Genomic DNA, 26,395 nt, shown 5'->3' on the forward strand with positions numbered 1-26,395 from the left:
GAAGCATGGACACGTTCATTCACAAATAGAACAATCTATGGTAAAAGCTGGTGTCGCTAGATGATTTGTCTCTATGTCGTCTAGTCCGGCTATCATACTAGTCGGTTGATGTTCCAGAACATGCAATTTACAAGCTTTGCTCTGCTTGTTTGCTCCTAAAGTTAACCTCATGCATACTAGCCAACTGTGAATACTGTTGTGTGCAACATTTAAGTTAGTTACTTGTTATGGTAAGGTTGCTTAGATGAATGCTACATTCAGAGTTTTATTTCAGCACTGTTCTTTTATAAATGTTTGGTCTTTTGAGCAACCCTATTTAGCATGTATTCTGTTCATATAATAGTTGTGTACCAATGTTCTGTTTGTCTCCTTCGAGGTCTATATCCTTTCCTTTTCCCACTGTATAGCATAACATTGTCTTATGATCATGCTATGTCCACTGTGATGACATGCAAGTTTGATAATAAGGATGTAGTGGTGTTAGAAGACTGATAGGATATTTATCTAGAGATATTCAATAATACTTATTGTATTTGAAGTTTAGCTGTACCCTAGATTAATAAGTTAGATCACTTCTGTTACCTGTAGTATATTACTTAGATGCTTATAATCAACGCCCTTAGTTAATATTATGTTAGCTACCCGAAAATGAGACCATTAGTTTCAGACATCTTGTAGTGCAATTTATATGAGCTCCATGACAATTGTGCATTAAACTCTAATCCTTACCCTCATAAGAGTATTAACTTATAAAGGCCAAATTGGACGCCACGCTGTCAGCGGTCGGGTCGGTTTGATGTTCCCAGCACCTATTCTCGGGGCCCCGTTCTAATGTACATAGCGCAGTTTAACCCCCAAATGTCTATTCCCCTTTATTGCTACTGCCATTCCCACCCACTTCATGCTTCTTAACCTAGATCCCCATGATAGACTCTATATCTCAACTACATCTCATCACTCTCCAGCAGAGACTATATGCAATGTTTCTTATTTCCTGACTAGAGAATAGCAGTATAACCAATCCTAAACGCTAGGGACTTCTAGTTCACCATTCTTGAACTATGTAATTAAGAGTTCATGGGGCATCATATAGATATAACATTGGTCGCTCATTGTTAACTTTTCTAACTGTTCGTTGTCTTTGGGGAGTGCTATATGTCACTTACATTTACATTTAGTTATATTTATTATGTAACCGCACTAGGCAGCTGCTATTCCATGTTTGGAAGGCTGGTTTCCCGGGTTTCAGCTAGTTTCATTTCTATGACATTTCTATATTGTTACTTTAGAATGTGGTTTTTACTACTATAATGTTCTATGCTATATCATGCCCAAAAGTGGCTAGAGAATCAATATTCTTACCTCCATTGTGTATATATACTATATCATGGTCCAAGAGTGACCTACTAATCTTATGGGAGGTCTATATTCTCATACAAATGAGGTTATAGCTATTTTGCATTTGTATGTATTTGACTATGTACTTTTTTTTCAATGACTGTGCATTATATTCCAACGTCTATACTACTCCAGTTTTGGCAATTCTACATATACTGTACGTGTTTGTAATAACCTCAATAAAAATTCATATATAAAAAAAAGAGGGGGGAAGAGCAAAAGAGAGGGGGAGAGAGAGCAAAAAAGAGGGGGAGAGAGAGCAAAAGAGGTGGGAGAGAGAGCAAAAGAGAGGGGGAGAGAGAGCAAAAGAGGTGGGAGAGAGAGCAAAAGAGGTGGGAGAGAGAGCAAAAGAGGTGGGAGAGAGAGCAAAAGAGGTGGGAGAGAGTGAGCAAAAGAGAGGGAGAGAGTGAGCAAAAGAGGGGGAGAGAGTGAGCAAAAGAGGGGGAGAGAGTGAGCAAAAGAGGGGGAGAGAGTGAGCAAAAGAGGGGGAGAGAGTGAGCAAAAGAGGGGGAGAGAGTGAGCAAAAGAGGGGGAGAGAGAGAGCGCAAAAGAGAGGGGGAGAGAGAGAGCGCAAAAGAGAGGGGGAGAGAGAGAGCGCAAAAGAGTGGGGGGAGAGAGCGCAAAAGAGAGGGGGGAGAGAGCGCAAAAGAGAGGGGGGAGAGAGTCCAAAAGAGAGGGGGAGAGAGAGCACAAAAGAGAGGGAGGAGAGAGAGAGCACAAAAGAGAGGGAGGAGAGAGAGAGCACAAAAGAGAGGGAGGAGAGAGCGCGCAAAAGAGAGAGAGGAGAGAGAGCAAGGGGTGGGACCGCTGTACTTAAAAAAAAAAAAAAAAAAAAAAATTATTGGCCCGTGTACATGGGCTTTAGGACTAGCATATAATAAGATATTTACAAAAATGTGAGGGTGTACTCACTTCTGTGAGATACTGTGTGTGTATGTATATGTGTATATATAATATATATGTATGTATGTATGTGTGTGTATCAAAAAGAAATTTTCAAAATTTAAATATAAAATGGAAGTGAAAAAAGTCCACTTTTCAGCTCCTCTTCTAGCGGATTGGGCTTGCTTGAGTAGATTCTATAAGTGAAAGAATAGCGCCTCATGGTGCAGAAATCAAAAACATGGAAAAACCGCTGACAGTAAATACTCACAAAGGATTTGCACTATATGAAAGTGCAAATAAAGCAGCCTGGGCCTCTCTGTCGCCAGCTGACTGTCAGTGGGTAACTTTTGCAGCAAGGTTATGGGGGAACAGAACACAGAGACCGCCCAATGGTGCAGAAAAACGTCTGAATACCATGTGTGTGTAATAATAATATGAATGTGGTACTCACATGTGAATAAGCACTGTCAAATAGTGCTAATGGAGCAGGCTGGATGTTGTACTCACCAGCTCAAAAGTTACCCACTGACAGTCAGCTGGCGACAGAGAGGCCCAGCCTCATTTATTTGCACTTTCATATAGTGCAAATCCTTTGTGAGTATTTACTCTGTCAGCAGTTTTTCCATATGTTTTTGATTTCTGCACCATGAGGAGCTCTTCTTTGCTTCACTTATAGAAAGTATTCCATTAACCATTGGGTCGTATTGACCCAACCAGTTGTGCATTTTAATGTTTTGTAATGGCCTTGCTTTCTGATTTACTTCCATTTGTAAGCAAGTTTTAGATCTATTTTAGTTAACATTTGTCGCCAGCTAGCAGCAAAAATTAGTTTTCCGTACTTGGTAGTGGAAACTTATAACTTTCCGTTTGATCATCTGACCATTCTTGTTTTGGAGAGAAAAAGGATTTACCATGCTCAAAATTTGTAATAATCTTTAAAGTTTTTGTGTTCACCTTCTGCACCTGCTTTTACAGATCTTTCTTAGAAAAAAAAAAAGTTACTTTCATTTAACAAAGCTTTGTAATCCAACACCATTTGTATATATGCTTTTTTGTGTCCAAGTTCTTCCATTTGTCCACAGTGTGGCATCAGTACTGTATCTGTTTTATTTATTACCTTGAATCAGCACCTGTATGTCTATCTTCTGTCTGCCTCTAAATTTATATTTCACTATTGTATCCGTAACCACATCTCCCTGGAACATGAGTTGCAGTCCTGTTTATCCACACAATATGCTTTTTGTTTTCATATATGTCTCATGAATGTCGTCCTTCCATTATTGGGGGGACCACAAACTGACATTCAGATGCTCTGTCCTTTTCATTTTACTAGCTTCAGTTACCGTAAACTGTGCAGTGGTATCGAAATTATTTGTTCAGTAGCAAGTGGAATAATGTAATACAATAACAGAGGTATGCAAATTGCTAGCTTAAAAATAAGTCTAAGATCATGAATTATAAAGATAAAAACTTCTTATAGCAGTGATGGAAATTGGGCACTAGACTTCATCTTTTTAGAAATGTAATTATGAGTTTGTGGTTACTTAAAGGGATTTGGCCAATGACATAATTGATGCATACAAACATAAATCCTACCTATCTTAGAAAAAAAGCTTAGGTTTGTTTAAAGGGACACTGTACCCAAAAATGTAATTTAGTGATTCAGATTGAGCATGAAATTTTAAGCAAATTTCGAATTTACTCCTATTATCAAATTTTCTTCATTCTCTTGGTATCTTCATTTGAAATGCAAGAATGTAAGTTTAGATGCCGGCCCATTTTTGGTGAACAACCTGGGTTGTCCTTGCTGATTGGTGGATAAATTCATCCACCAATAAAAAAGTGCTGTAAAGAGTACTGAAACAAAAAAAAAATCTTAGATGCCTTCTTTTTCAAATAATGATAGCAAGAGAACGAAGAAAATTTGATAATAGGAGTAAATTAGAAAGTTGCTTAAAATTGCATGCTCTTTCTGAATTACAAAGTGTCCCTTTAATGCTGATGTTATGGCTGAAACTCACAGAAGCCTGGAAATACCTGTTGGAAAGCAAGATATTTGCCAATATATTCTGTCATGTTAAAGAGACATTGTACACTAGATTTTTCTTTGCATTAATGTTTTGTAGATGATCCATTTATATATCCCATCTGGGAGTGTTTTTGTAACAATGTATAATTTTGCTTATTTCTTTTATGTAATTGGCAAGAGTCCATGAGCTAGGGACGTATGGGATATACATTCCTACCAGGAGGGAGCAAAGTTTCCCAAACCTCAAATGCCTATAAATACACCCCCCACCACCACACCCTACAAACTTTGCCTCCTATGGAGGTGGTGAAGTACGTTTGTGCTTGATTTTTATGATTTCTTCTATGATAAGCGCTTCTAAGCATTCTGAAGCCCAATTCCTCTCCGAGTACAGTGTTTGACAGAGGAATGTGAAGGGAGAATCGCCTATTGATTTTATGGTTTCCCTCACAGGAAATCTTTTCAAGGGTTCTCTGTTATCGGTCGTAGAGATTCATCTCCTACCTCCCTTTTCAGATCGGCGATATACTCTTATATACCATTACCTCTGCTGATAGTTTTCAGTACAGGTTTGGCTATCTGCTATATGTGGATGGGTGTCTTTCAGTAAGTATGTATCTTTATTTAAGACACTCTCAGCTATGGTTTGGCGCTTTATGTATTAATATAAAGTCTTAAATATAAGTATTTTACTTATATTTGCCATCAGTCAGGTCTGTGTATTTCCCTTTGTAGTCTTAACAGTTTCAGTATAGGAATCATGTTTGGGAAGTTTATTTAAACTTTTTTCTTACCTGGGTTCAGTCTTTCTCCAACATAGGTGTGTCCGGTCCACGGCGTCATCCTTACTTGTGGGATATTCTCTTCCCCAACAGGAAATGGCAAAGAGCCCAGCAAAGCTGGTCACATGATCCCTCCTAGGCTCCGCCTACCCCAGTCATTCTCTTTGCCGTTGTACAGGCAACATCTCCACGGAGATGGCTTAGAGTTTTTTAGTGTTTAACTGTAGTTTTTATTATTCAATCAAGAGTTTGTTATTTTAAAATAGTGCTGGTATGTACTATTTACTCAGAAACAGAAAAGAGATGAAGATTTCTGTTTGTATGAGGAAAATGATTTTAGCACCGTAACTAAAATCCATGGCTGTTCCACACAGGACTGTTGAGAGCAATTAACTTCAGTTGGGGGAACAGTGTGCAGTCTCTTACTGCTTGAGGTATGACACATTCTAACAAGACGATGTAATGCTGGAAGCTGTCATTTTCCCTATGGGATCCGGTAAGCCATGTTTATTAAGATAGTAAATAAGGGCTTCACAAGGGCTTATTAAGACTGTAGACTTTTTCTGGGCTAAATCGATTCATTATTAACACATATTTAGCCTTGAGGAATCATTTATTCTGGGTATTTTGATATGATTATATACGGCAGGCACTGTTTTAGACACTTTATTCTTTAGGGGCTTTCCCTAATCATAGTCAGAGCCTCATTTTCGCGCCGGTATGGCGCACTTGTTTTTGAGGACAGCATGGCATGCAGCTGCATGTGTGTGGAGCTCTGATACATAGATAAGTCTTTCTGAAGGCATCATTTGGTATCGTATTCCCCTTTGGGCTTGGTTGGGTCTCAGCAAAGCAGATTCCAGGGACTGTAAAGGGGTTAAATATAAAAACGGCTCCGGTTCCGTTATTTTAAGGGTTAAAGCTTCCAAATTTGGTGTGCAATACTTTTAAGGCTTTAAGACACTGTGGTGAAATTTTGGTGAATTTTGAACAATTCCTTCATACTTTTTCGCAATTGCAATAATAAAGTGTGTTTAGTTTAAAATTTAAAGTGACAGTAACGGTTTTATTTTAAAACGTTTTTTGTGCTTTGTTATCAAGTTTATGCCTGTTTAACATGTCTGAACTACCAGATAGATTGTGTTCTGACTGTGGGGAAACCAAGGTTCCTTCTCATTTAACTATATGTATTTTATGTCATAAAAAAATTTAGTAAAAATGATGCCCAAGATGATTCCTCAAGTGAGGGGAGTAAGCATGGTACTGCATCATCCCCTCCTTCGTCTACACCAGTCTTGCCCATACAGGAGGCCCCTAGTACATCTAGTGTGCCAATACTCCTTACTATGCAACATTTAACGGCTGTAATGGATAATTCTATCAAAAACATTTTAGCCAATATGCCCACTTATCAGCGAAAGCGCGACTGCTCTGTTTTAGAAAATTCTGTAGAGCATGAGAACGCTGATGATATGGTTTCTGAAGGGCCCCTACACCAGTCTGAGGGGGCCAGGGAGGTTTTGTCTGAGGGAGAAATTTCAGATTCAGGAAACATTTCTCAACAAGCTGAACCTGATGTGATTACTTTTAAATTTAAGTTGGAACATCTCCGCGCTCTGCTTAAGGAGGTGTTATCCAATTTGGATGATTGTGATTATCTGGTCATTCCAGAACCACTATGTAAAATGGAAAAGTTCTTAGAGGCCCCGGGGCCCCCCGAAGCTTTTCCTATATCCAAGCGGGTGGCGTACATTGTTAGTAAAGAATGGGACAGGCCCGGTATACCTTTAGTACCTCCCCCCATATTTATAAAATTGTTTTCCTATAGTCGACCCCAGAAAGGACTGATGGCAGACAGTCCCCAAGGTCGAGGGGGCGGTTTCTACTCTACACAAGCGCGCCACTATACCCATAGAAGATAGTTGTGCTTTCCAAGATCCTATGGATAAAAAATTAGAAGGTCTGCTAAAGATGTTTGTTCAGCAAGGTTCCCTTCTACAACCAATTGCATGCATTGTCCCTGTCACTGCAGCCGCGTGTTTCTAGTTTGATGAGCTAGGAAAGGCGATTATTAGTAATTCTTCTTCTTATGAGGAGATTATGGACAGAATTCGTGCTCTTAAATTGGCTAATTCTTTCACCCTAGACGCCACCTTGCAATTGGCTAGGTTAGCGGCGAAAAAATTCTGGGTTTGCTATTGTGGCGCAGAGCGCTTTGGTTAAAATCTTGGGCAGCGGATGCGTCTTCCAAGAACAAATTGCTTGACATTCCTTTCAAGGGGAAAACACTCTTTGGCCCTGACTTGAAAGAGATTATCTCTGATATCACTGGGGGCAAGGGCCACGCCCTTCCTCAGGATAGGTCTTTTCAAGACCAAAAATAAACCTAAGTTTTCGCAGAAACGGATCAGCCCCAAGGGCTACGTCCTCTAAGCAGGAAGGTAATACTTCTCAAGCCAATCCAGCCTGGAGACCTATGCAAGGCTGGAGCAAAGGAAAGCAGGCCAGGAAACCTGCCACTGCTACCAAGACAGCATGAAATGCGGGCCCCCGATCCGGGACCGGATCTGGTGGGGGGCAGACTCTCTCTCTTCGCTCAGGCTTGGGAAAGAGATGTTCTGGATCCTTGGGCGCTAGAAATAGTCTCCCAAGGTTATTCTCTGGACAAGGGGCTTCCTCCAAGGGGGAGGTTCCACAGGTCTCAGTTGTCTTCAGACCACATAAGAAGACAGGCATTCTTACATTGGGTAGAAGACCTACTAAAAATGGGAGTGATTCATCCTGTTCCATTAGGAGAACAAGGGATGGGGTTCTACTCCAATCTGTTCATAGTTCCCAAAAAAGAGGGAACGTTCAGACCAATCTTAGATCTCAAGATCTTGAACAAGTTTCTCAAGGTTCCATCGTTCAAGAGGGAAACCATTCGAACACTTCTTCCTTCCATCCAGGAAGGTCAGTTCATGACCAAGGTGGATTTCAAGGATGCGTATCTACATATTCCTATCCACAAGGAACATCATCGGTTCCTAAGGTTTGCATTCCTGGACAAGCATTTCCAGTTCGTGGCATTTTCTTTCGGATTAGCCACTGCTCCTAGGATTTTCTCATAGGTACTAGGGTCCCTTCTGGCGGTGCTAAGACCAAGGGGCATTGCTGTAGTACCTTACTTGGACGACATTCTGATTCGAGCGTCGTCCCTTCCTCAAGTAAAGGCTCACACGGACATTGTCCTGGCCTTTCTCAGATCTCACGGATGGAAAGTGAACGTGGAAAAGAGTTCTCTATCTCCGTCAACGAGGGTTCCCTTCTTGGGAACTATAATAGACTCCTTAGAAATGAGGATTTTTCTGACAGAAGCCAGAAAAACAAAACTTCTAGACTCTTGTCGGATACTTCATTCCGTTCCTCTTCCTTCCATAGTGCAGTGCATGGAAGTGATAGGTTTGATGGTAGCGGCAATGGACATAGTTCCTTTTGTGCGCATTCATCTAAGACCATTACAACTGTTCATGCTCAGTCAGTGGAATGGGGACTATTCAGACTTGTCTCCGAAGATACAAGCAAATCAGAGAACCAGAGACTCATTCCGTTGGTGGCTGTCCCTGGACAACCTGTCACAAGGGATGACCTTCCGCAGACCAGAGTGGGTCATTGTCACGACCGACGCCAGTCTGATGGGCTGGGGCGCGGTCTGGGGATCCCTGAAAGCTCAGGGTCTTTGGTCTCGGGTAGAATCTCTTCTACCGATAAATATTCTGGAACTGAGAGCGATATTCAATGCTCTCAAAGCTTGGCCTCAGCTAGCGAGGGCCAAGTTCATACATCAACCATCAGGGGGGAACAAGGAGTTCCCTAGCGATGGAAGAAGTGACCAAAATCATTCTATGGGCGGAGTCTCACTCCTGCCACCTGTCTGCTATCCACATCCCAGGAGTGGAAAATTGGGAAGCGGATTTTCTGAGTCGTCAGACATTGCATCCGGGGGAGTGGGAACTCCATCCGGAAATCTTTGCCCAAGTCACTCAACCGTGGGGCATTCCAGACATGGATCTGATGGCCTCTCGTCAGAACTTCAGAGTTCCTTACTACGGGTACAGATCCAGGGATCCCAAGGCGGCTCTAGTGGATGTACTAGTAGCACCTTGGACCTTCAAACTAGCTTATGTGTTCCCGCCGTTTCCTCTCATCCCCAGGCTGGTAGCCAGGATCAATCAGGAGAGGGCGTCGGTGATTTTGATAGCTCCTGCGTGGCCACGCAGGACTTGGTATGCAGATCTGGTGAATATGTCATCGGCTCCACCATGGAAGCTACCTTTGAGAGACCTTCTTGTTCTAGGTCCGTTCGACCCACTCCAGCTGACTGCTTGGAGATTGAACGCTTGATCTTATCAAAGCGAGGGTTCTCAGATTCTGTTATTAATACTCTTGTTCAGGCCTGAAAGCCTGTAACCAGAAAAATTACCACATAATTTGGTATATCTGTTGGTGTGAATCTGCAGGATTCCCTTGGGACAAGGTTAAGATTCCTAAGAGTCTATCCTTCCTTCGAGAAGGATTGGAAAAAGGATTATCTGCAAGTTCCTTGATGGGACAGATTTCTGCCTTGTCTGTGTTACTTCACAAAAATCTGGCAGCTGTGCCAGATGTTCTAGCCTTTGTTCAGGCTCTGGTTAGAATCAAGCCTGTTTACAAAATTTTGACTCCTCCTTGGAGTCTCAACCTAGTTCTTTCAGTTCTTCAGGGGGTTCCGTTTGAACCCTTACATTCCGTTGATATTAAGTTATTATCTTGGAAAGTTTTGTTTTTGGTTGCAATTTCTTCTGCTAGAAGAGTTTCAGAATTATCTGCTCTGCAGTGTTCTTCTCCTTATCTGGTGTTCCATGCAGATAAGGTGGTTTTGCGTACTAAACCTGGTTTTCTTCCAAAAGTTGTTTCTAACAAAAACATTAACCAGGAGATAGTTGTGCCTTCTTTGTGTCCTAATCCAGTTTCAAAGAAGGAACGTTTGTTGCACAACTTGGATGTAGTTCGTGCTCTCAAATTTTACTTAGCAGCTACTAAGGATTTCAGACAAACTTTGTCTTTGTTTGTTGTTTATTCTGGTAAACGGAGAGGTCAAAAAGCAACTTCTACCTCTCTCTCCTTCTGGATTAAAAGCATTATCCGATCGGCTTATGAGACTGCCGGACGGCAGCCTCCTGAAAGAATCACAGCTCACTCCACTAGGGCTGTGGCTTCCACATGGGCCTTCAAGAACGAGGCTTCTGTTGATCAGATATGTAAGGCAGCGACTTGGTCTTCACTGCACACTTTTTCTAAATTTTACAAATTTGATACTTTTGCTTCTTCTGAGGCTATTTTTGGGAGAAAGGTTTTGCAAGCCGTGGTGCCTTCCATTTAGGTGACCTGATTTGCTCCCTCCCTTCATCCGTGTCCTAAAGCTTTGGTATTGGTTCCCACAAGTAAGGATGACGCCGTGGACCGGACACACCTATGTTGGAGAAAACAGAATTTATGTTTACCTGATAAATTACTTTCTCCAACGGTGTGTCCGGTCCACGGCCCGCCCTGGTTTTTTTAATCAGGTCTGATAATTTATTTTCTTTAACTACAGTCACCACGGTAACATATGGTTTCTCCTATGCAAATATTCCTCCTTAACGTCGGTCGAATGACTGGGGTAGGCGGAGCCTAGGAGGGATCATGTGACCAGCTTTGCTGGGCTCTTTGCCATTTCCTGTTGGGGAAGAGAATATCCCACAAGTAAGGATGACGCCGTGGACCGGACACACCGTTGGAGAAAGTAATTTATCAGGTAAACATAAATTCTGTTTTTTCTAATTTGACTTTCATTTTTTCATGGGCAAATCTAGGCTTACAAGGGCGCAAAATGCTGTTTTTTATTGTGTAAAAAAAAAAAATATTTATAGCTTTTAGGACTCTAGTCCTCCTATTACCTATGTTAATAATCCTTTTTAAATCTGGATTTTAACATTTTTGCTCTTGAGGTTTTTTTCCTATTTAATATACGAACTGTGATATATTCTAGAGAATGGTTATTCTGATTTCCTCTTGGGACTGTACTACTATTTCTATGGAAATTGGTACTTATTTTCAGGATTCTTTAGAATTTGAATATAACCTTAGTAGAGCATATTTGTACCTTTTCAGGTCCAGGGATCCTCAGGTGGGGATGATGGATGCATTAGCAGTGTTTTGCAACCTGACTACATCTTTCCGCCCCTGTTTTTTTCTTCCAAAGGTGATTTCCAAGCTCATATTGGAACAGTGTCATGTGTTTCTGATAGCATCAGCATGGCCTCACAGGTTTGGTATGTGGATCTTGTTTGGATGTCCAGTTGCCATCCTTGGCTGCTTTCTCTTTGGCCAGCCCTCTTGTTTTAGGGGCTATTTTTCCATCAGGATCTCAAATTACTAATTTGGGGGTATGCAAATTGATTAGTGTTTAGTCATAGAGGTTTCTCTGGCTCAGTTTTGGATTCTCGGATGAAACGCCACTAGGGGGCGTGAAACGCGTCAGACGTTCAGTCTATGATGTACCTGTGTGCCTGAAGTATTGCTCAATAAAGCGTATTATTTTATCACTACTATGTGCTGCCAGACCTTCTTTTCTCTTCTGGATATTATTGGCAAGTAATCTGCTGCCTCACGGGCATTGCACCTGATCACCGCAAGCATTAGTGTGCGAAGCTGGATACGGAAGCGTCAGTGACGTCATCCATAGGAGCCTGCACCTGGAGTACGGTGTGTGAGCTGGAAGTGGCCTCTCCTGTTACATGATGTTTTGGTTGGTATCAAGCCTGTTCATTCATAAATTTCTCTTTTTTGGAGTCTTATTTGATTTAAAGATTTTGCAGACTCTTTTCTTTTGAGCTTATATTTTCTTTGACGATTATCTGCTTTCTTGGAAAGTGTTGTTTCTTTTGATTATCTCTTCTGCTACAAGAGTTTCTGATTTATCAGCTCTCTTGTGTGTCTCCTTATCTGATTTTTTTTCATCTAGATAAGTTGTTTTGTGGACTTCTTTTTTTTCCTAAGGTTGTGAATTTGAAAAACATTAGTAGAGAAATTGTTGTTCCTTCTTTGTGTCCTAATCCTAAAGAATTCTTTGAGAGTTCTTTACATCCTTTGGATGTGGTAAGAGCTTTATAATTCTATATCAAGGTTACTAGGATTTTAGAAGACTTCTAGTCTATTTGCTGTTTTTCTGGTTCCAGAAAAGGTTAGGAAGCCTCTACCATTTCTTTGGCATCCTGATTAAAACTTTAGTTTTTCAAGGCTTATTTGGAGGCAGGGTAGGCTCCGCCTCAGAGATTTGAAGCTCATTCTACTAAGTTCAGTCACCATTTCTTGGGCTTTTCAGAATGAAGCTTAGGTTGATCAAATTTGTAAATCAGTAATTTGGTGGTCTTCCCATACTTTTTTGTTTTTACCATTTTGATGTATTTGCTTCTTCTGAAGCAGTCTGTAGAAAAAGTTCTTCAGGCAGCTGTTTCAGTTTGATTCTACTGCTTTTGATTTGATTTTGAGAAAAACATTATTATTGTGTGTATTTAATTTCTCAGTGGAAATAGCTGTTGTTATTTTATCCCTCCCTCTCTAGTGACTCTTCTGTGGACTTCCACATCTTGGGTATTTCTATCCCATACATCACTAACTCATGGACTCTTGCCAATTACATGAAAGAAAACATAATTTATGTAAGAACTTATCTGATAAATTAATTTATTTCATATTAGCAAGAGTCCATGAGGCCCACCGTTTTTATGGTGGTTATGATTTCTTTTTTGCTTTGAATTACAGGCATATGGATCAAGACAAAGGTGTGTAAAATAACATCTATACACATTTAAGAAAAACAAAAAACAAACATGGTAAATATGTACATACTTATGCATAAAATACCAGTTATATGTGAAAATGCTGAGTGCATCATTATATGTTTTCAGACGATACATATATTTGTTTTGAGAAATTAAAAACCCCCATAAATTATGCTTACCAGATCATTTAATTTCTTTCTGTATAAGGAGAGTCCACGGCATCATTCCTTACTGTTGGGAAATACTGAACCTGACCACTAGGAGGAGACAAAGACAACCCCAGCCAAAGGCTTAAAGGGACAGTATACACCAATTGTCATATAACTGCATGTAATAGACACTACTATAAAGAATAAGATGCAGATACTGATATAAAAACTGATATAAAAATCAAGTATAAAACTGTTTAAAAACTTACTTAGAAGCTCTAAGTTTAGCTCTGTTGAAAAGGTAGCCGGAAAACGCACTGCAAGTGGGAAATAAGACCCCCCCCCCTCCTCCTCCTTTTTTTTTTGCATATGAAAAGACCCTTTACACAAACAGGAGCAAGCTGGAGTAAGTATCTGAAGGTATTCTCCTAAAACTTTGGGGCTTGGTTAGGAGTCTGAAAATCAGAGCACTGTTATTTAAAAATAAGCAAAACTATACATTTAAATAAAACAAAAAACTTTATGGGCTATATAAATAGATCATCTACAAAACATTTATGCAAAGACAAAATGAGTGTATAATGTCCCTTTAAATACCTCTGCCATTTCACCCACCCCCCAGTTATTCGGCCGAGGGAACAAGGAACGGTAGGAGAAATATCAGGGTGTAAATGGTGCCAGAAGAAAAACAAAATTTAGAGGGCCGCTCATTGGAGAACATGGGCGGGGGCAGTGGACTCTCCTTATACAGAAGGAAATTTAATTATCTGGTAAGCATAATTTATGTTTTCCTTCTTAATATAAGGAGATCATCATTCCTTACTGTTAAGACAACTATACCCAAGCTCTAGAGGACACTGAATGATAACAGGAGGGACAAAAAGAGAGGCGGACCCTAATCTGAGGGCACAACAGCCTGCAAAACCTTTCTCCAAAAAACTGCTTCAGCCGAAGCAAAAACATCAAACTTGTAAAATTTTGAAAAAGTATGTAAGCGAGGACCAGGTAGCCGCCTTACAAATCTGATCCATAGAGGCCTCGTTCTTAAAGGCCCAAGAGGAAGCCACTGCTCTAGTAGAATGAGCCGTAATCCTTTGAGGAGGTTTATGTCCCACTGTTTCAAAAGCTAAGCGGATAACACTCAACCAAAAAGATAAGGAAGTCAAAGAGACCTTCGGACCCTTACACTTCCCGGAATAGACAACAAACAAGGAAGAAGTTTGTCTAAAATCCTTAGTAGCCTGAAGATAAAACTTCAAGGCGCGAACCACGTCCAAATTATGAAGCAAACGTTTTTTTGAAGAAGAAGGATTGGGACACAAGGAAGGAACCACTATCTCTTGATTGATGTTGCTGTCTGACACGACCTTAGGAAGAAAACCTAACTTAGTACGTAGGACAGCTTTATCAGAATGGAACACCAGATAAGGAGGCTCACATTGGCGGCAATCTGTTACTCTGCGTGCAGAAGCAATAGCCAGTAGAAAAAGAACCTTCCAGGACAACAATTTTTAATGTCAACTTCATGCATAGGCTCAAACGGAGCCCGTTGCAAAACCTTAAGAACAAGATTTAGACTCCAAGGAGGAGCATTAGATCTAAACACAGGTCTGATCCTAGTCAGAGCCTTAACAAAAGACTTTATATCTGGAGGCTCCACAAGCCTCTTGCGCAGTAAAAGACAGAGACGAAATTTGTCCCCTCAGGTTACTGGCAGAAAGGCCCTTCTCCAGTCCATCCTGGAGAAACGATAGGATCTTGGCAATCTTAACTTTATGCCAGGAAATTCCACGCTCTTCACACCAGAATAAGTAGGTTCTCCACACCTTATGATAGATGCGACAAGTAACCGGTTTACGAGCTTGAATGGGAGTATCAATAACTCTCTCAGAAAAACCTCTCTTGGCTACGACTAAGCATTCAATCTCCACGCAGTCAATCTCAGAGAATCTATCTTTTGATGAACAAAAGGACCTTGTTCCAGCAGATCCCTGTGACTAGGTAACTTCCATGGAGGAGATGATGACATCCCCACCAGATCCGCGAACCACATCCTTTGCGGCCATGATGGAGCAATCAGTATTACTGATGCCTGCTCCTGCTTGATGCGGGCCACTACACGAGGTAGGAGTGGTAATGGCGGGAAAAGTTAAATTAGACTGAACCTCCAAGGCACTGCTAATGCATCTATCAGCTCCGCCTGAGGATCCCTGGACCTCGACCTATATCTGGGTAGCTTGGTATTCAGGCGGGATGCCATGAGATCTATCTCTGGCATCCCCCACCTGTTGCATATCTACGCAAACACTTGGGGATGGAGAGACCATTCCCTGGATGAAAGAATTGTCTGCTGAGAAAATCCACTTCCCAGTTGTCTACACCTGGAATGTGGATCGCTGACAGCGAACAGTTGTGGGCCTCCGCCCACTCCAGAATCCAAGATACTTCCCTCATTGCTAGGGAGCTTTGCGTTCCCCCCCCCGATGTTTGATGTTAGCCACAGAGGTTATATTGTCTGATTGGAATCAGATAAACTGGGACGAACCCAGAAGGTGCCAAGCCTTCAGAGCATTGAAGATTGCCCTAAGTTCCAGAATGTTGATTGGGAGGGAGCATTCCTCCTGAGTCAACAGTCCCTGTGCCTTCTTGGCACCCCAAACAGCTCCCCATCCTGATAGACTTGCGTTCATTGTCACAATTTCCCAGGATAGTCTTAAAAATGATGTCCCTCGGGACAGATGATCCGGACAGAGCCACCAAGAGAGCGATTCTCTCGACCGGTTGTCCAGAGAAATCTGTTGAGACAGATCCGAATGATCGCGGTTCCACTGTCTCAGCATGCACAGTTGCAACGGTCTGAGACTGAACCTGGCAAAGGGAATGATGTCCATGCTGGACACCATGAGACTAATCCCTGCCATACACTGAGTCACAGAGGGCCTTAAGGAGGTCCAGAGGGCAAGACATGCCTAAGCTAGCTTGCAATGTCTCTGCTCTGTTAGAAACATCCTCATGTCTATGGAGTCTATTATAGTACCCAGTAATTCCACCTTGGTGCTTGGTATAAGAGAACTCTTTTCTAGGTTTATCTTCCATCCATGAGATTGAAGAAGAGAGAGGAGAGATTCCGAATGGTCCACCGCCAGATGAAAAGATGGTGCTTGTACCAGAATATTGTCCAAATAGGGAGCTACTGCTATACCCCGGGTTCTGGCAACGTCTAGAAGAGCCCTTAGAACCTTCGTAAAAATTCTTGGAGCAGTAGCTAGACCAAACTGAAGTGCAATGAACTGGAAATTTCTGGTTCAGGAACGCAAACCTTTGGAATTGGAAGTGGTCCTTGTGTTTTGGAACGTGAAAGATAAGCATCCTTCAGATCTATAGTGGTCATGAACTGTCCTTCCTGAACTAAGGGAAGGATTGACCTTATCATCTCCATCTTGAACGAGGGGACATTTAGAAATTTGTTTAGGCACTTAAGGTCCAGAATCGGGCGGAAAGTTCCCTGCTTCTTTGGGACCTCGAAAAGGTTTGACTAGTATCCTAAACCTCTTTCTGCTACAGGCACTGGGACAATGACTCCTAAGGAGGACAGATCCTGCACGCACCCCAGAAAGGCTTCCCTCTTTTCTGGTCTGGAAGACATGATTTAGAGGAGAAATCTGCCCTTGGGTGGATGAGACTTGCCCCTATCGTGTATCCCTGAGCTATGATCTCCAGGACCCATGGATCCTGTACGTCCCTGAACAAAGCGTCTGAAAAGAGCAACAGTCTGCCCCTTACACGATCCAGAGCCGGACTTAAAATTCATATCCACAGATCAGGACTTCAGCCAGAGTGTCTGAACCGAAAAGCCAGAAGCTTTAGCATTTAGGTGAATAATCTGCATGTTTTTTATCACAGATAACATAATTAGCAATTCTCAAGGCCTTAATTCTTTCCTGGATAACGTCAAGGGGACCCTCCACCTCGATTAAATCCGATAAGGAGTCGCACCAGTAGGTAGCTGCTCCAGCAACCGCAGCAACAGCCACTGCTGGTTGAAACAAATATCCCGTATGTTGAAAAAATTTTCTTAGAAGAGTTTCCATCTTTTTATCCATCGGCTCTCTGAACGACAAGCTATCCTCAAGCGGGATAGTAGTGCGTTTGGCAAGCGTGGAGATAGCGCCATCCAGGGACGGAACCCCACAACTCCAATTAAGAGTCCGGGGCCGGGAATAATTTTTTAAAGGAAGACGAAGGGGAAAAAGAAGATACAATTCTGTCCCATTCTTTCTTAAGAAATGTTCAAAGGTTCATCAGGCAGCTTGGCCTCTGGAACCTCTAATGTAGACAAGACTTCCTTTAGAAGAAAACGTAAGTGTTCCATCTTAAATCTAAAGGCTGGTTCCTCCGCAGCAGGAGGCTTAGAGACAGCAGACTCCGTCCCAGAAAGTTCATCCTCTGAAGCCTCAGAGTGCAACTCATCCTCAGATAACTGAGACAGCAGTGAAATCCAATAAATTACATGATGACCCCGGGGCAGGAGAGCTATGTTTTAACCTTTCGCTTGTGTTTAGCAGGGCAAGGTAAAGCACTGAGGGCCACAGACACTGCCGTTTGTAACTGCGCTGTAAAAATCTGGCGGTAAAAGACCCCCTCCAGATGGGTTAAGCGTGCTACAGTAAGCTGCATGTGTAGAAGCAGATGAATGTAGGGTAAGCACCTCATGGGATGGCGAGTCCTCAGAGGTGGATTGCTAAGTGGTAGTAAAAGGGTTAACCTTCTTTGACTGAATAAAATATAAACCGGTATTACTATTTGGAACAGAGGGATTACCCTCTAATATATCAGAATCCTCCATATCCTAAACTAATAACAGCATAACACAGAAAATAAACAATCTTAATTTCTCAAAAACGACACCTTTATACGCCCAATGGCTGGGTCACTCACTACCTCCTAGACCCAGACAGTACAGAGAAATAGCGTCTTCTCCGACAGCCAGCTCGGTCAGGAAAGAGGAAATAAAAGCAAAACCACTCCCGGTCACATGGTGCGCAAGGCAGGACCGCCTCTGCTATGAGAAAAAGCGTGCCAAGCTTCAAGCTGCGCAGCACTCAAAGTGAAAGTAAAAACCTGTGCATTCCAGTCACATAACAAACAGCCTATGAGCCCAATAAAATCTCACACATAAAGCAGCATAAAATCAAAGCATCACATTTGATTAATCCCCACTGTTCAGTAATCTCCCTCAGGAGATATTAACCCATGATTCTATTAAGATAAAAGGAACCACACTGTGACCCTGTCTTCTAGCGTTTTCACCATATGTAAAAATTTAAACGATCTTACCAGAATCCATGCTGTGGAACAGAAACACAGCCTCTCAAGTGTGACAGTCTTGTAGCATCACTCCTGACATGGACTTAGTGAGAAAACAAGCAGGCAGTGAAACTTGTCAACACTGATTGCTTAGGAGCTGTTAGCAGGCAGTCTGGATGGGTTCGCAGGAATACTCTCCCTGCATCTCCAGACTCTAACTTTCGTCAATGCTCTCACTGAGAGGCTGACAAGACTACTTAAAACTCCAGTCCCATATCGAAGGGTGGATGCCCTTCCTAAGGAACTACTCTGAAATCTTCTGACACTTCTCTGCCATCCTCCTGTCAAAAAAATTACTGGGGGATGGGGGAAGTGTGAGAGAGATATTAAAGTCTTTGGCTGGGGTGTCTTTGCCTCCTCCTGGTGGCCAGGTTCGGTATTTCCCAACAGTAAGGAATGATGCCATGGACTCTCGTTATATTAAGAAGGGAAGAAAATTGCAGAAAAGACAGCTTAATAAAAAAAATTATATATATTTTTATATATTATGATACAAATCATTTTTTTTTTTTCTTTCTCCCACAGGACTTGGTGCTATGGCTGAAGTGAGTACCATTCTGGACAAGGTGAAGGAATTCCACTTAGAGCAGAAACCGCTTGGTTGATGCTTATGCTATGTTGAGCAGCAGTTCACAGGTGCTACTGAAACAGCACTATAAATCTTGAGGAAGGAGATATAATTGCAGCCCAAGGCTAAAGCTCTCTCAGGCAAACAATGTGTAAACTAATGTGAAAGTGTCCCAACTTATGATTTATATATAATGCTTAAATAAACAGTGCTGGGGAGAAGATCTGCTTGTGTTGAAGAGCTGGAGGCTAGCCTTCAGGTAATGACTCCCTGACTCACGGTTTCTGTCTACAGTTTTGTCTTGGAGTAGCATCGTTCCTCCTGTCTTATGATCATCAGCAGGGTAGCAGCTCAAACAAATGGAGAATCAAGTAAAGATGCATAAAAATCCAGGCCAATAGTGCATAGTTATCTGCTGATAATAAGTTGGATGCACAATGTAAAGTTTTCATAATTTTCTTTGCATACTTTTAGAAGTTTATTTGATGTTAATTAAACCATTTTGTATTTATTTTTTTTGTAAAGACAAATGTACAGCACAAAAGGTAAATCTGATGATAAACCAGAGCAGGCCATTTTGGGGGCCTGAGTATCTTTATGACAGTTCTTTGTATGGTCACATAATGCATTATAATTAGTCACACTTTGTTCAGAAATCCCTCTATTTCAGTGACATTTTGAAATAAAGATTATATTATAGATACATTTTGGAAAATATTATAACAGACCAGGGATATGCTCTTGAAGGGACAGTAAAAAAACTTGTAATCACAATATTTGTTGCACTCTTCCAAAGGTTTAACATATCAGTAAAGTGTGAATTTTAAAAGAACAGCTTAACTCCTTGTTTGCTGCAATTGTTACTTAATTGTCTAATTCCACTTACCACTTTCCTTATTTTGAGGATCCAGTCTGCAGACAGCTGGGCTTGTCATGTTACTGAGGAAAAATAACTAATATAAGTATATTGATTTTTGTTTTTTTGATATGCATATGTAAGCATTTTATATTAGTCTCAATGTGTTTGCTGTCCCTTTGATCTATATCACAGCTGTGAACCACCAAACATCTACACATTAGTCTGTTAAACAGAAACATAGCAGTCTTGCTTTAGTGTATGTCATCTATAACCAAGTAATAGAGCTCAACTCAAGAAAGGAGTATACAGTGTTCTCCTCAGAACCTGTTTAATGGGCACACTACCCGGCTAAAATGTAAGCCATTATTAAAAGGTTATTGTACTCTAAAATATTTTCCCCTTTAATGAGTTCCCAGTGATCTATTTTACCTCCTTGAGTTAGTTAGCAAAATAAATGTAAAGGATCTGTTTGCAATTTGAAATTGATTATTTTGCCTGTCGAAACCAGCAACTACATGGAAAATATGAATACACATCTCTCTCTGTAGAAACAGTAACACTGATGAATCTCCCAGTGGGGGGTAGGAGAGAGACAGATTTTTTTGTATTTGAAATAGCTGGTTGTGCTCAACCATAATTAGCATTTCAATACCTAACTATGTGTAGATATAGATAGCATTGGCAGGTCTGCTTTACTTTGAGGTTCAGTCCATTTTTATACAACATTAAACCTGAAGGAACAATTCCCCATACATTCAATACTCTGTGGTAGGTTTAAAAAGTATTATTATCAGGCATTTGTAGAGCGCCAACAGATTCTGCAGTGCTGTAAACATAGTCGGTGTACAGGATAGCTTTTGTAGGGGTCAAGTGGGTAGAGGGCCCTGACGAGAGTTTCACTGTTGTAGTCGGCTCTTATGAAGCGATCTGTAAACAGCTGGGCCCATGGGCTTACATTCTAAGGGGTTCAAGGGGAAAGCAATGGAGTTGGGAAAGGTTAGTGTTGGTTGTATGCATCCCTGAATAGTAGAGTTTTTAGGGAGTGCTTGAACCTGTTAAAACTAGGGGAGAGTCTTATGGAGCGAGGCAGGGAATTCCACAAGATGGGGACCAGTCTGGAGAAGTCCTGTAAACGGGAATGTGAGGAAGTAACAAGAGAGGAGGAGATCCTGAGCTGATCGAAGGGGACGGGAGGGAGAGTATCTAGAGACAAGTTCTGATATGTAGGGGAGAGCAGTGCAGTTGAGAGCTTTATATGTCAGGGTGAGGATTTTATGTTTAATCCTATAGGCAAGAGGAAGCCAGTGAAGGGATTGGCAGAGAGGTGCAGCAGATGAAGAGCGACGAGTAAGGAAGATGAGCCTGGCAGAGGCATTCATAATGGATTGTAAAGGAGCTATGCAGCAGCTAGGTAGACCAGAGAGGATGGAGTTGCAGTAGTCGAGGCGGGAAAGGATGAGAGAGTGGATTAAAATCTTGGTTGTATCTTGTGTAAGGAAATGTCTAATTTTAGCAATGTTTTTAAGGTGGAAGCGGCAGGCTTTAGCCAAGGACTGAATGTGAGGAGTGAAGGAAAGATCTGAGTCAAGTGTGACCCCAAGACATCGGGCATGCGGGGTAGGGGTAATGATGGAGTTATCAACAGTTATAGAAATGTTGGGGGTGGAGACATTGGAAGAAGGGGGAAAAATAAGGAGTTCAGTTTTGGAGAGATTTAGCTTAAGTTAGTGAGAGGACATCCAAGATGAGATGGGAGAAAGACAGTTAGTGACACGGGTTATTAAAGGATTACTTTCTGTTATAATTTTTAAGCTAAACAACTAACATATTAAAGTTAATAAACATTCATTAAAACCTACTGGCCTATATTTTCTCCAAAACGAAGTTTCATAACGTTCTAAAAGTTATATCTTTTATTCGCCGATGATGTCACGTTATCCTGCCCACTATTTTCAGCACTGCGTGTTCAAAATACTTAAACCAATAACTTTTTGTTTAAAGCGCCATTGTGAAACCTAGGTATTGTAAGCGGATTGGTACAGAGCAAAGGATACCCACGGAGTGGGTTTGGAAAACAATTACATTTGCAGACAAGATTTCTGATATACGGTAGAGATACGTTAATGAAATGCTATTGATAAAAAGCGTATTTGGGGTAGTTAGTTAGGAACAGGCATAGAAAATATTTACTTACAGTGGCCCTTTAAGGAAGGAGGTAGGTCTGGTGCAGAGAGGTAGATTTGGGTGTCATCTGCATACAAATGGTATTGAAACCCATGGGACTTTATTAAGGAACCTAGTGACGATGTGTAGATTGAAAAGAGAAGGGGACCAAGGACAGAGCCTTGAGGTACCCCAACAGAAAGTGGTAACAGGGCAGAGGATGCTCCGGAGAAGGCTACACTAAATGTACGGTTAGTCAGATAGGAAGAGAACCACGAGAGAGCTGTGTCACAGATGCCGAAGGATTGGAGGGTTTGGAGCAGAAGAGGGTGGTCAACAGTGTCAAAGGCTGCAGACAGGTCAAGGAGGATAAGCAGCGAGAAGTGGCCTTTGGATTTTGCTGTAAGTAGGTCATTGGTAATCTTGACAATTGCTGTCTCTGTAGAGTGATGGGAAAGAAATCCAGATTGCAGTGGGTCAAGAAGAGAGTTTAGTGTAAGGAAATGGTATAGACGTGCGTAAACTAGCTTTTCGAGGAACTTTGAGGCAAGAGGGAGTAGGTAAATAGGGCGGTAATTGGAAGGGGATGTTGGATCGAGGGAAGGTTTTTTTGAGGATAGGTGTGACCAGTGCATGTTTTAGAGATGAGGGAAATATACCAGTGCTGAGGGAGAGGTTGAAAATGTGTGTGAGTATGGGGGTGAGGGTAGAAGAGAGGAAGGGGAGTAGCTGTGATGGGATGGGGTCGAGGGGACAGGTAGTGAGGTGGGAGGACAGTATAAGGGCAGAAACTTCACAGGGGCAAAAGAGCTGCATTTTTGGATATTTGGGTTTTGGGTGATCGTGAGCTTTTGAGGGGGTGGGAGATTAGAAGTATGTTGAGAGCTGATTTCACTTCTGATGGAATCAATTTTGTTTTTGAAGTGGCTCGCAAAATCTTGAGCTGAGAGAGAGGTTGTGTTAGGAGGTGGGGGTGGGCGGAGAAGAGTGTTGAACGTGGAGAACAGACGTTTAGGGTTAGAGGAAAGAGTAGAGATGTGATTAGAAAAATATTGTTGCTTATAACGATTAAGGGCAGAATAGTAGGAGTTCAGGATGAACTTGTAGTGAAGAAAGTCAGCTGAACTCTGAGATTTCCTCCAATGTCGCTCAGCAGTACGGGAGCATCTGTGTAGGTATCGTGTTAGAGGAGTATGCCAGGGCTGAGGATGAGAGTGTGGTTTCTGAGCTAAGGTTGGAGGGGCCAGAGTGTCAATGACCGATGTAAGGGTGGAATTATACTGGCAGATAGATTGGTCAGGGCAGGAAAAGGAGGTGATGGATGAGAGGAGAGGTTTGAGAGAGCTAGCGAGCTGATGCAGATCTAGTGACTTAGTGCTTCTGTGAAGTTTGGTGTGAGGGGTAGAGGGAGGGGGAGTTGTAGGTAGGGAAGTGATGTTGCAAGTTAGGAGATGATGGTCAGAGAGAGGAAAAGGGGAGTTTGTTAAATTTGAAAGAGTGCATCGATAGGTGAAAGTCAGATCAAGGGAATGACCATCTTTGTGAGTGGGAGAGTCAGTCCATTGTGACAGGCCGAAAGAGGAAGTCAGTTGAAGAAGTTGTTTTGCAGAGGAGGCAGTGGGATTGTCAAGAGGGATGTTAAAGTCGCCAAGAATGAGGGCAGGGGTGTCTGAGGAAAGGAAATAAGGAAGCCAGGCCGCAAAGTGATCTAAAAATTGAGTTGGGGAGCCAGGGGGGCGGTATATGACTGCAACACGTATAGAGAGGGGAGAGAATAACCGAATCATGTGTGCTTCAAATGAAGAAAATGTGAGTGAAGAGAAGGGCTGTATTTGTTGGAAGGTGCAACGAGAGGAAAGTAAAATACCGACACCACCTCCTTGTCTATTGCCAGACCTAGGAGTGTGGCTGAAATGGAGACCCCCATGTGACAGTGCAGCAGTGGATGCTGTGTCTGAAGCAAAGAGCCAGGTTTCTGTAAGAGCCAGAAGGTTAAGAGAGTGGGAGATAAAGAGATCATGGATAGAAGTGAGCTTGTTGCAAACAGCGAGAGTTCCAGAGTGCACAAGTGAAGGGGGAGGGGTTTTTAGATGTAAGAGGAATGTGATTAAGGTTACCAGAGTTTAGTTTATGAAGTCTTGAAAGGCACACAAGGATGTGAAAGGCTAGGAGGTATTATCAAATTTGTTTCACTTCAATGTCCCTTTAAGCTAAATTAGTTAATTTTTTAATGTTTGTTATACAATTTAAATCAATTTATGTTAAACTATGCAGTTAATTTGTGCATTTTGTAGTCTAAGTAACATTTATAAATAAGTTAAAATATAATAATATTGCAAAGCATTACATTGCCTGCACTTGGCTACCTCATAAAAAGGTATAAAAAAGTGTTAAAGACAAATATTCTTTTTTATTTTTTATGTGAAATAATTTGGGTTGCTTTCTTCTATGGGGATCTTCTTTTTACAGTGACTTCTCTTTTTAAAAAATCTTGGAAGTCTAAGTTAAAGGGCCAGTTTACACAGCAATCACAAGTCTATGTTCCTAAAGGAAATACAGTGACTAAAGAAATTAGACCTATATAGTCTAACTTGCTACCAATACATTTTGTACATTTTAGCTTTGTATTCCTGCTCATGTGAGTATTATCCACAGTGCTGGCACTCCCCCAGGAGAGGGCTGAGCTGTGCTTTAGTCTAGCACGCCCACCCTCCAATCATAGGCTATATGTAAATTCCTATGTCAAATGTATAATATTAGAACTTTGCCTGCACAAATCCTCTATTCCTGCTAAACAGTAAAAATACATTAGATTTAACAACTCCTACATGTAATAAATGTCAGAGCTTTTAATGCAGGCTTCGTCTCTGTAAGATTGATGAGACTGGGACAGGAACGATAATGCAAAAGGAGCAAAGAAATCACTTCAGCTAAACTTCTCACAGCCTGCTTGTAACCTGATGCAGCAAGACTGAAACAAAACAGAAATCATTGGAGCTGAAATTCTTACCTCTGTATTTATGACATGCTCACTACCCGGTCTTGCTGCATCAGGTTACAAGCAGGCTGAGAAGTTTAGCTGAAGTGATTTCTTTGCTGTTTTGCGGTATGGTTCTACAGCCAGTCTCATCAATCTTACAGTGACCATGTCTGCAGTTAAAGCTCTGACATTTATTACACGTAGAGATTTTTTAACCCCTTAGTGACCGCAGCACTTTTCCATTTTCTGTCCGTTTGGGACCAAGGCTATTTTTACATTTCTGCGGTGTTTGTGTTTAGCTGAAATTTTCCTGTTACTCATTTACTGTACCCACACATATTATATACCGTTTTTCTCGCCATTAAATGGACTTTCTAAAAATACCATTATTTTCATCATATCTTATCATTTACTATAAAAAAAATTATAAAATATGAGGAAAAATGGAAAAAAACACACTTTTTCTAACTTTGAACCCCAAAATCTGTTACATATCTACAACCACCAAAAAACACCCATGCTAAATTGTTTCTAAATTTTGTCCTGAGTTTAGAAATACCCAATGTTTACATCTTCTTTGCTTTTTTTGTAACTTATAGGGCCATAAATACAAGTAGCACTTTGCTATTTTCAAACCATTTTTTTTCAAAATTAACGCTAGTTACATTAGAACACTAATATCTTTCAGGAATCCCTGAATATCCATTGACATGTATATATTTTTTTTTAGAAGACATCCCAAATTATTGATCTAGGCCCATTTTGGTATATTTCATGCCACCATTTCACCGCCAAATGCGATCAAATACAAAAAATTGTTCACTTTTTCACAAATTTTTTCACAAACTTTCAGTTTCTCACTGAAATTATTTACATACTGCTTGTGCAATTATGGCATAAATGGTTGTAAATTCTTCTCTGGGATCCCCTTTGTTCAGAAATAGCAGACATATATGGCTTTGGCATTGCTTTTTGGTAATTAGAAGGCCGCTAAATGCCGCTGCGCACCACACGTGTATTATGCCCAGCAGTGAAGGGGTTAATTAGGGAGCATGTAAGGAGCTTTTTGGGGTAATTTTAGCTTTAGTCTAGTGTAGTAGACAACCCCAAGTATTGATCTAGGCCCATTTTGGTATATTTCATGCCACCATTTCACCGCCAAATGCGATCAAATTAAAAAAAACGTAAAATTTTTCATAATTTTAGGTTTCTCACTGAAATAATTTACAAACAGCTTGTGCAATTATGGCACAAATGGTTGTAAATGCTTCTCTGGGATCCCCTTTGTTCAGAAATAGCAGACATATATGACTTTGGAGTTGCTTTTTGGTAATTAGAATGCTGCTAAATGGCGCTGCGCATCACACGTGT

The 26,395-nt window shown here is 41.3% G+C and overlaps 1 protein-coding gene across 1 annotated transcript in view; it reads left to right on the forward strand.

Annotated features, from left to right (window-relative positions):
* The window catches only part of PPCDC (phosphopantothenoylcysteine decarboxylase), a 258,917-nt gene extending 239,063 nt beyond the window's left edge, over positions 1 to 19,854 (forward strand). Inside the window, exon 13 of the mRNA XM_053717390.1 lies at positions 18,980 to 19,854. Within this exon, the coding sequence (XP_053573365.1) occupies positions 18,980 to 19,059 (80 nt within the window). The 3' untranslated portion in view covers positions 19,060 to 19,854. The remainder of the gene's footprint in view (positions 1 to 18,979) is intronic.
* Positions 19,855 to 26,395: the final 6,541 nt, after the last annotated feature.

The sequence above is a fragment of the Bombina bombina genome, chromosome 6, assembly GCF_027579735.1.
Source record: "Bombina bombina isolate aBomBom1 chromosome 6, aBomBom1.pri, whole genome shotgun sequence".
NCBI lineage: Eukaryota > Metazoa > Chordata > Amphibia > Anura > Bombinatoridae > Bombina > Bombina bombina.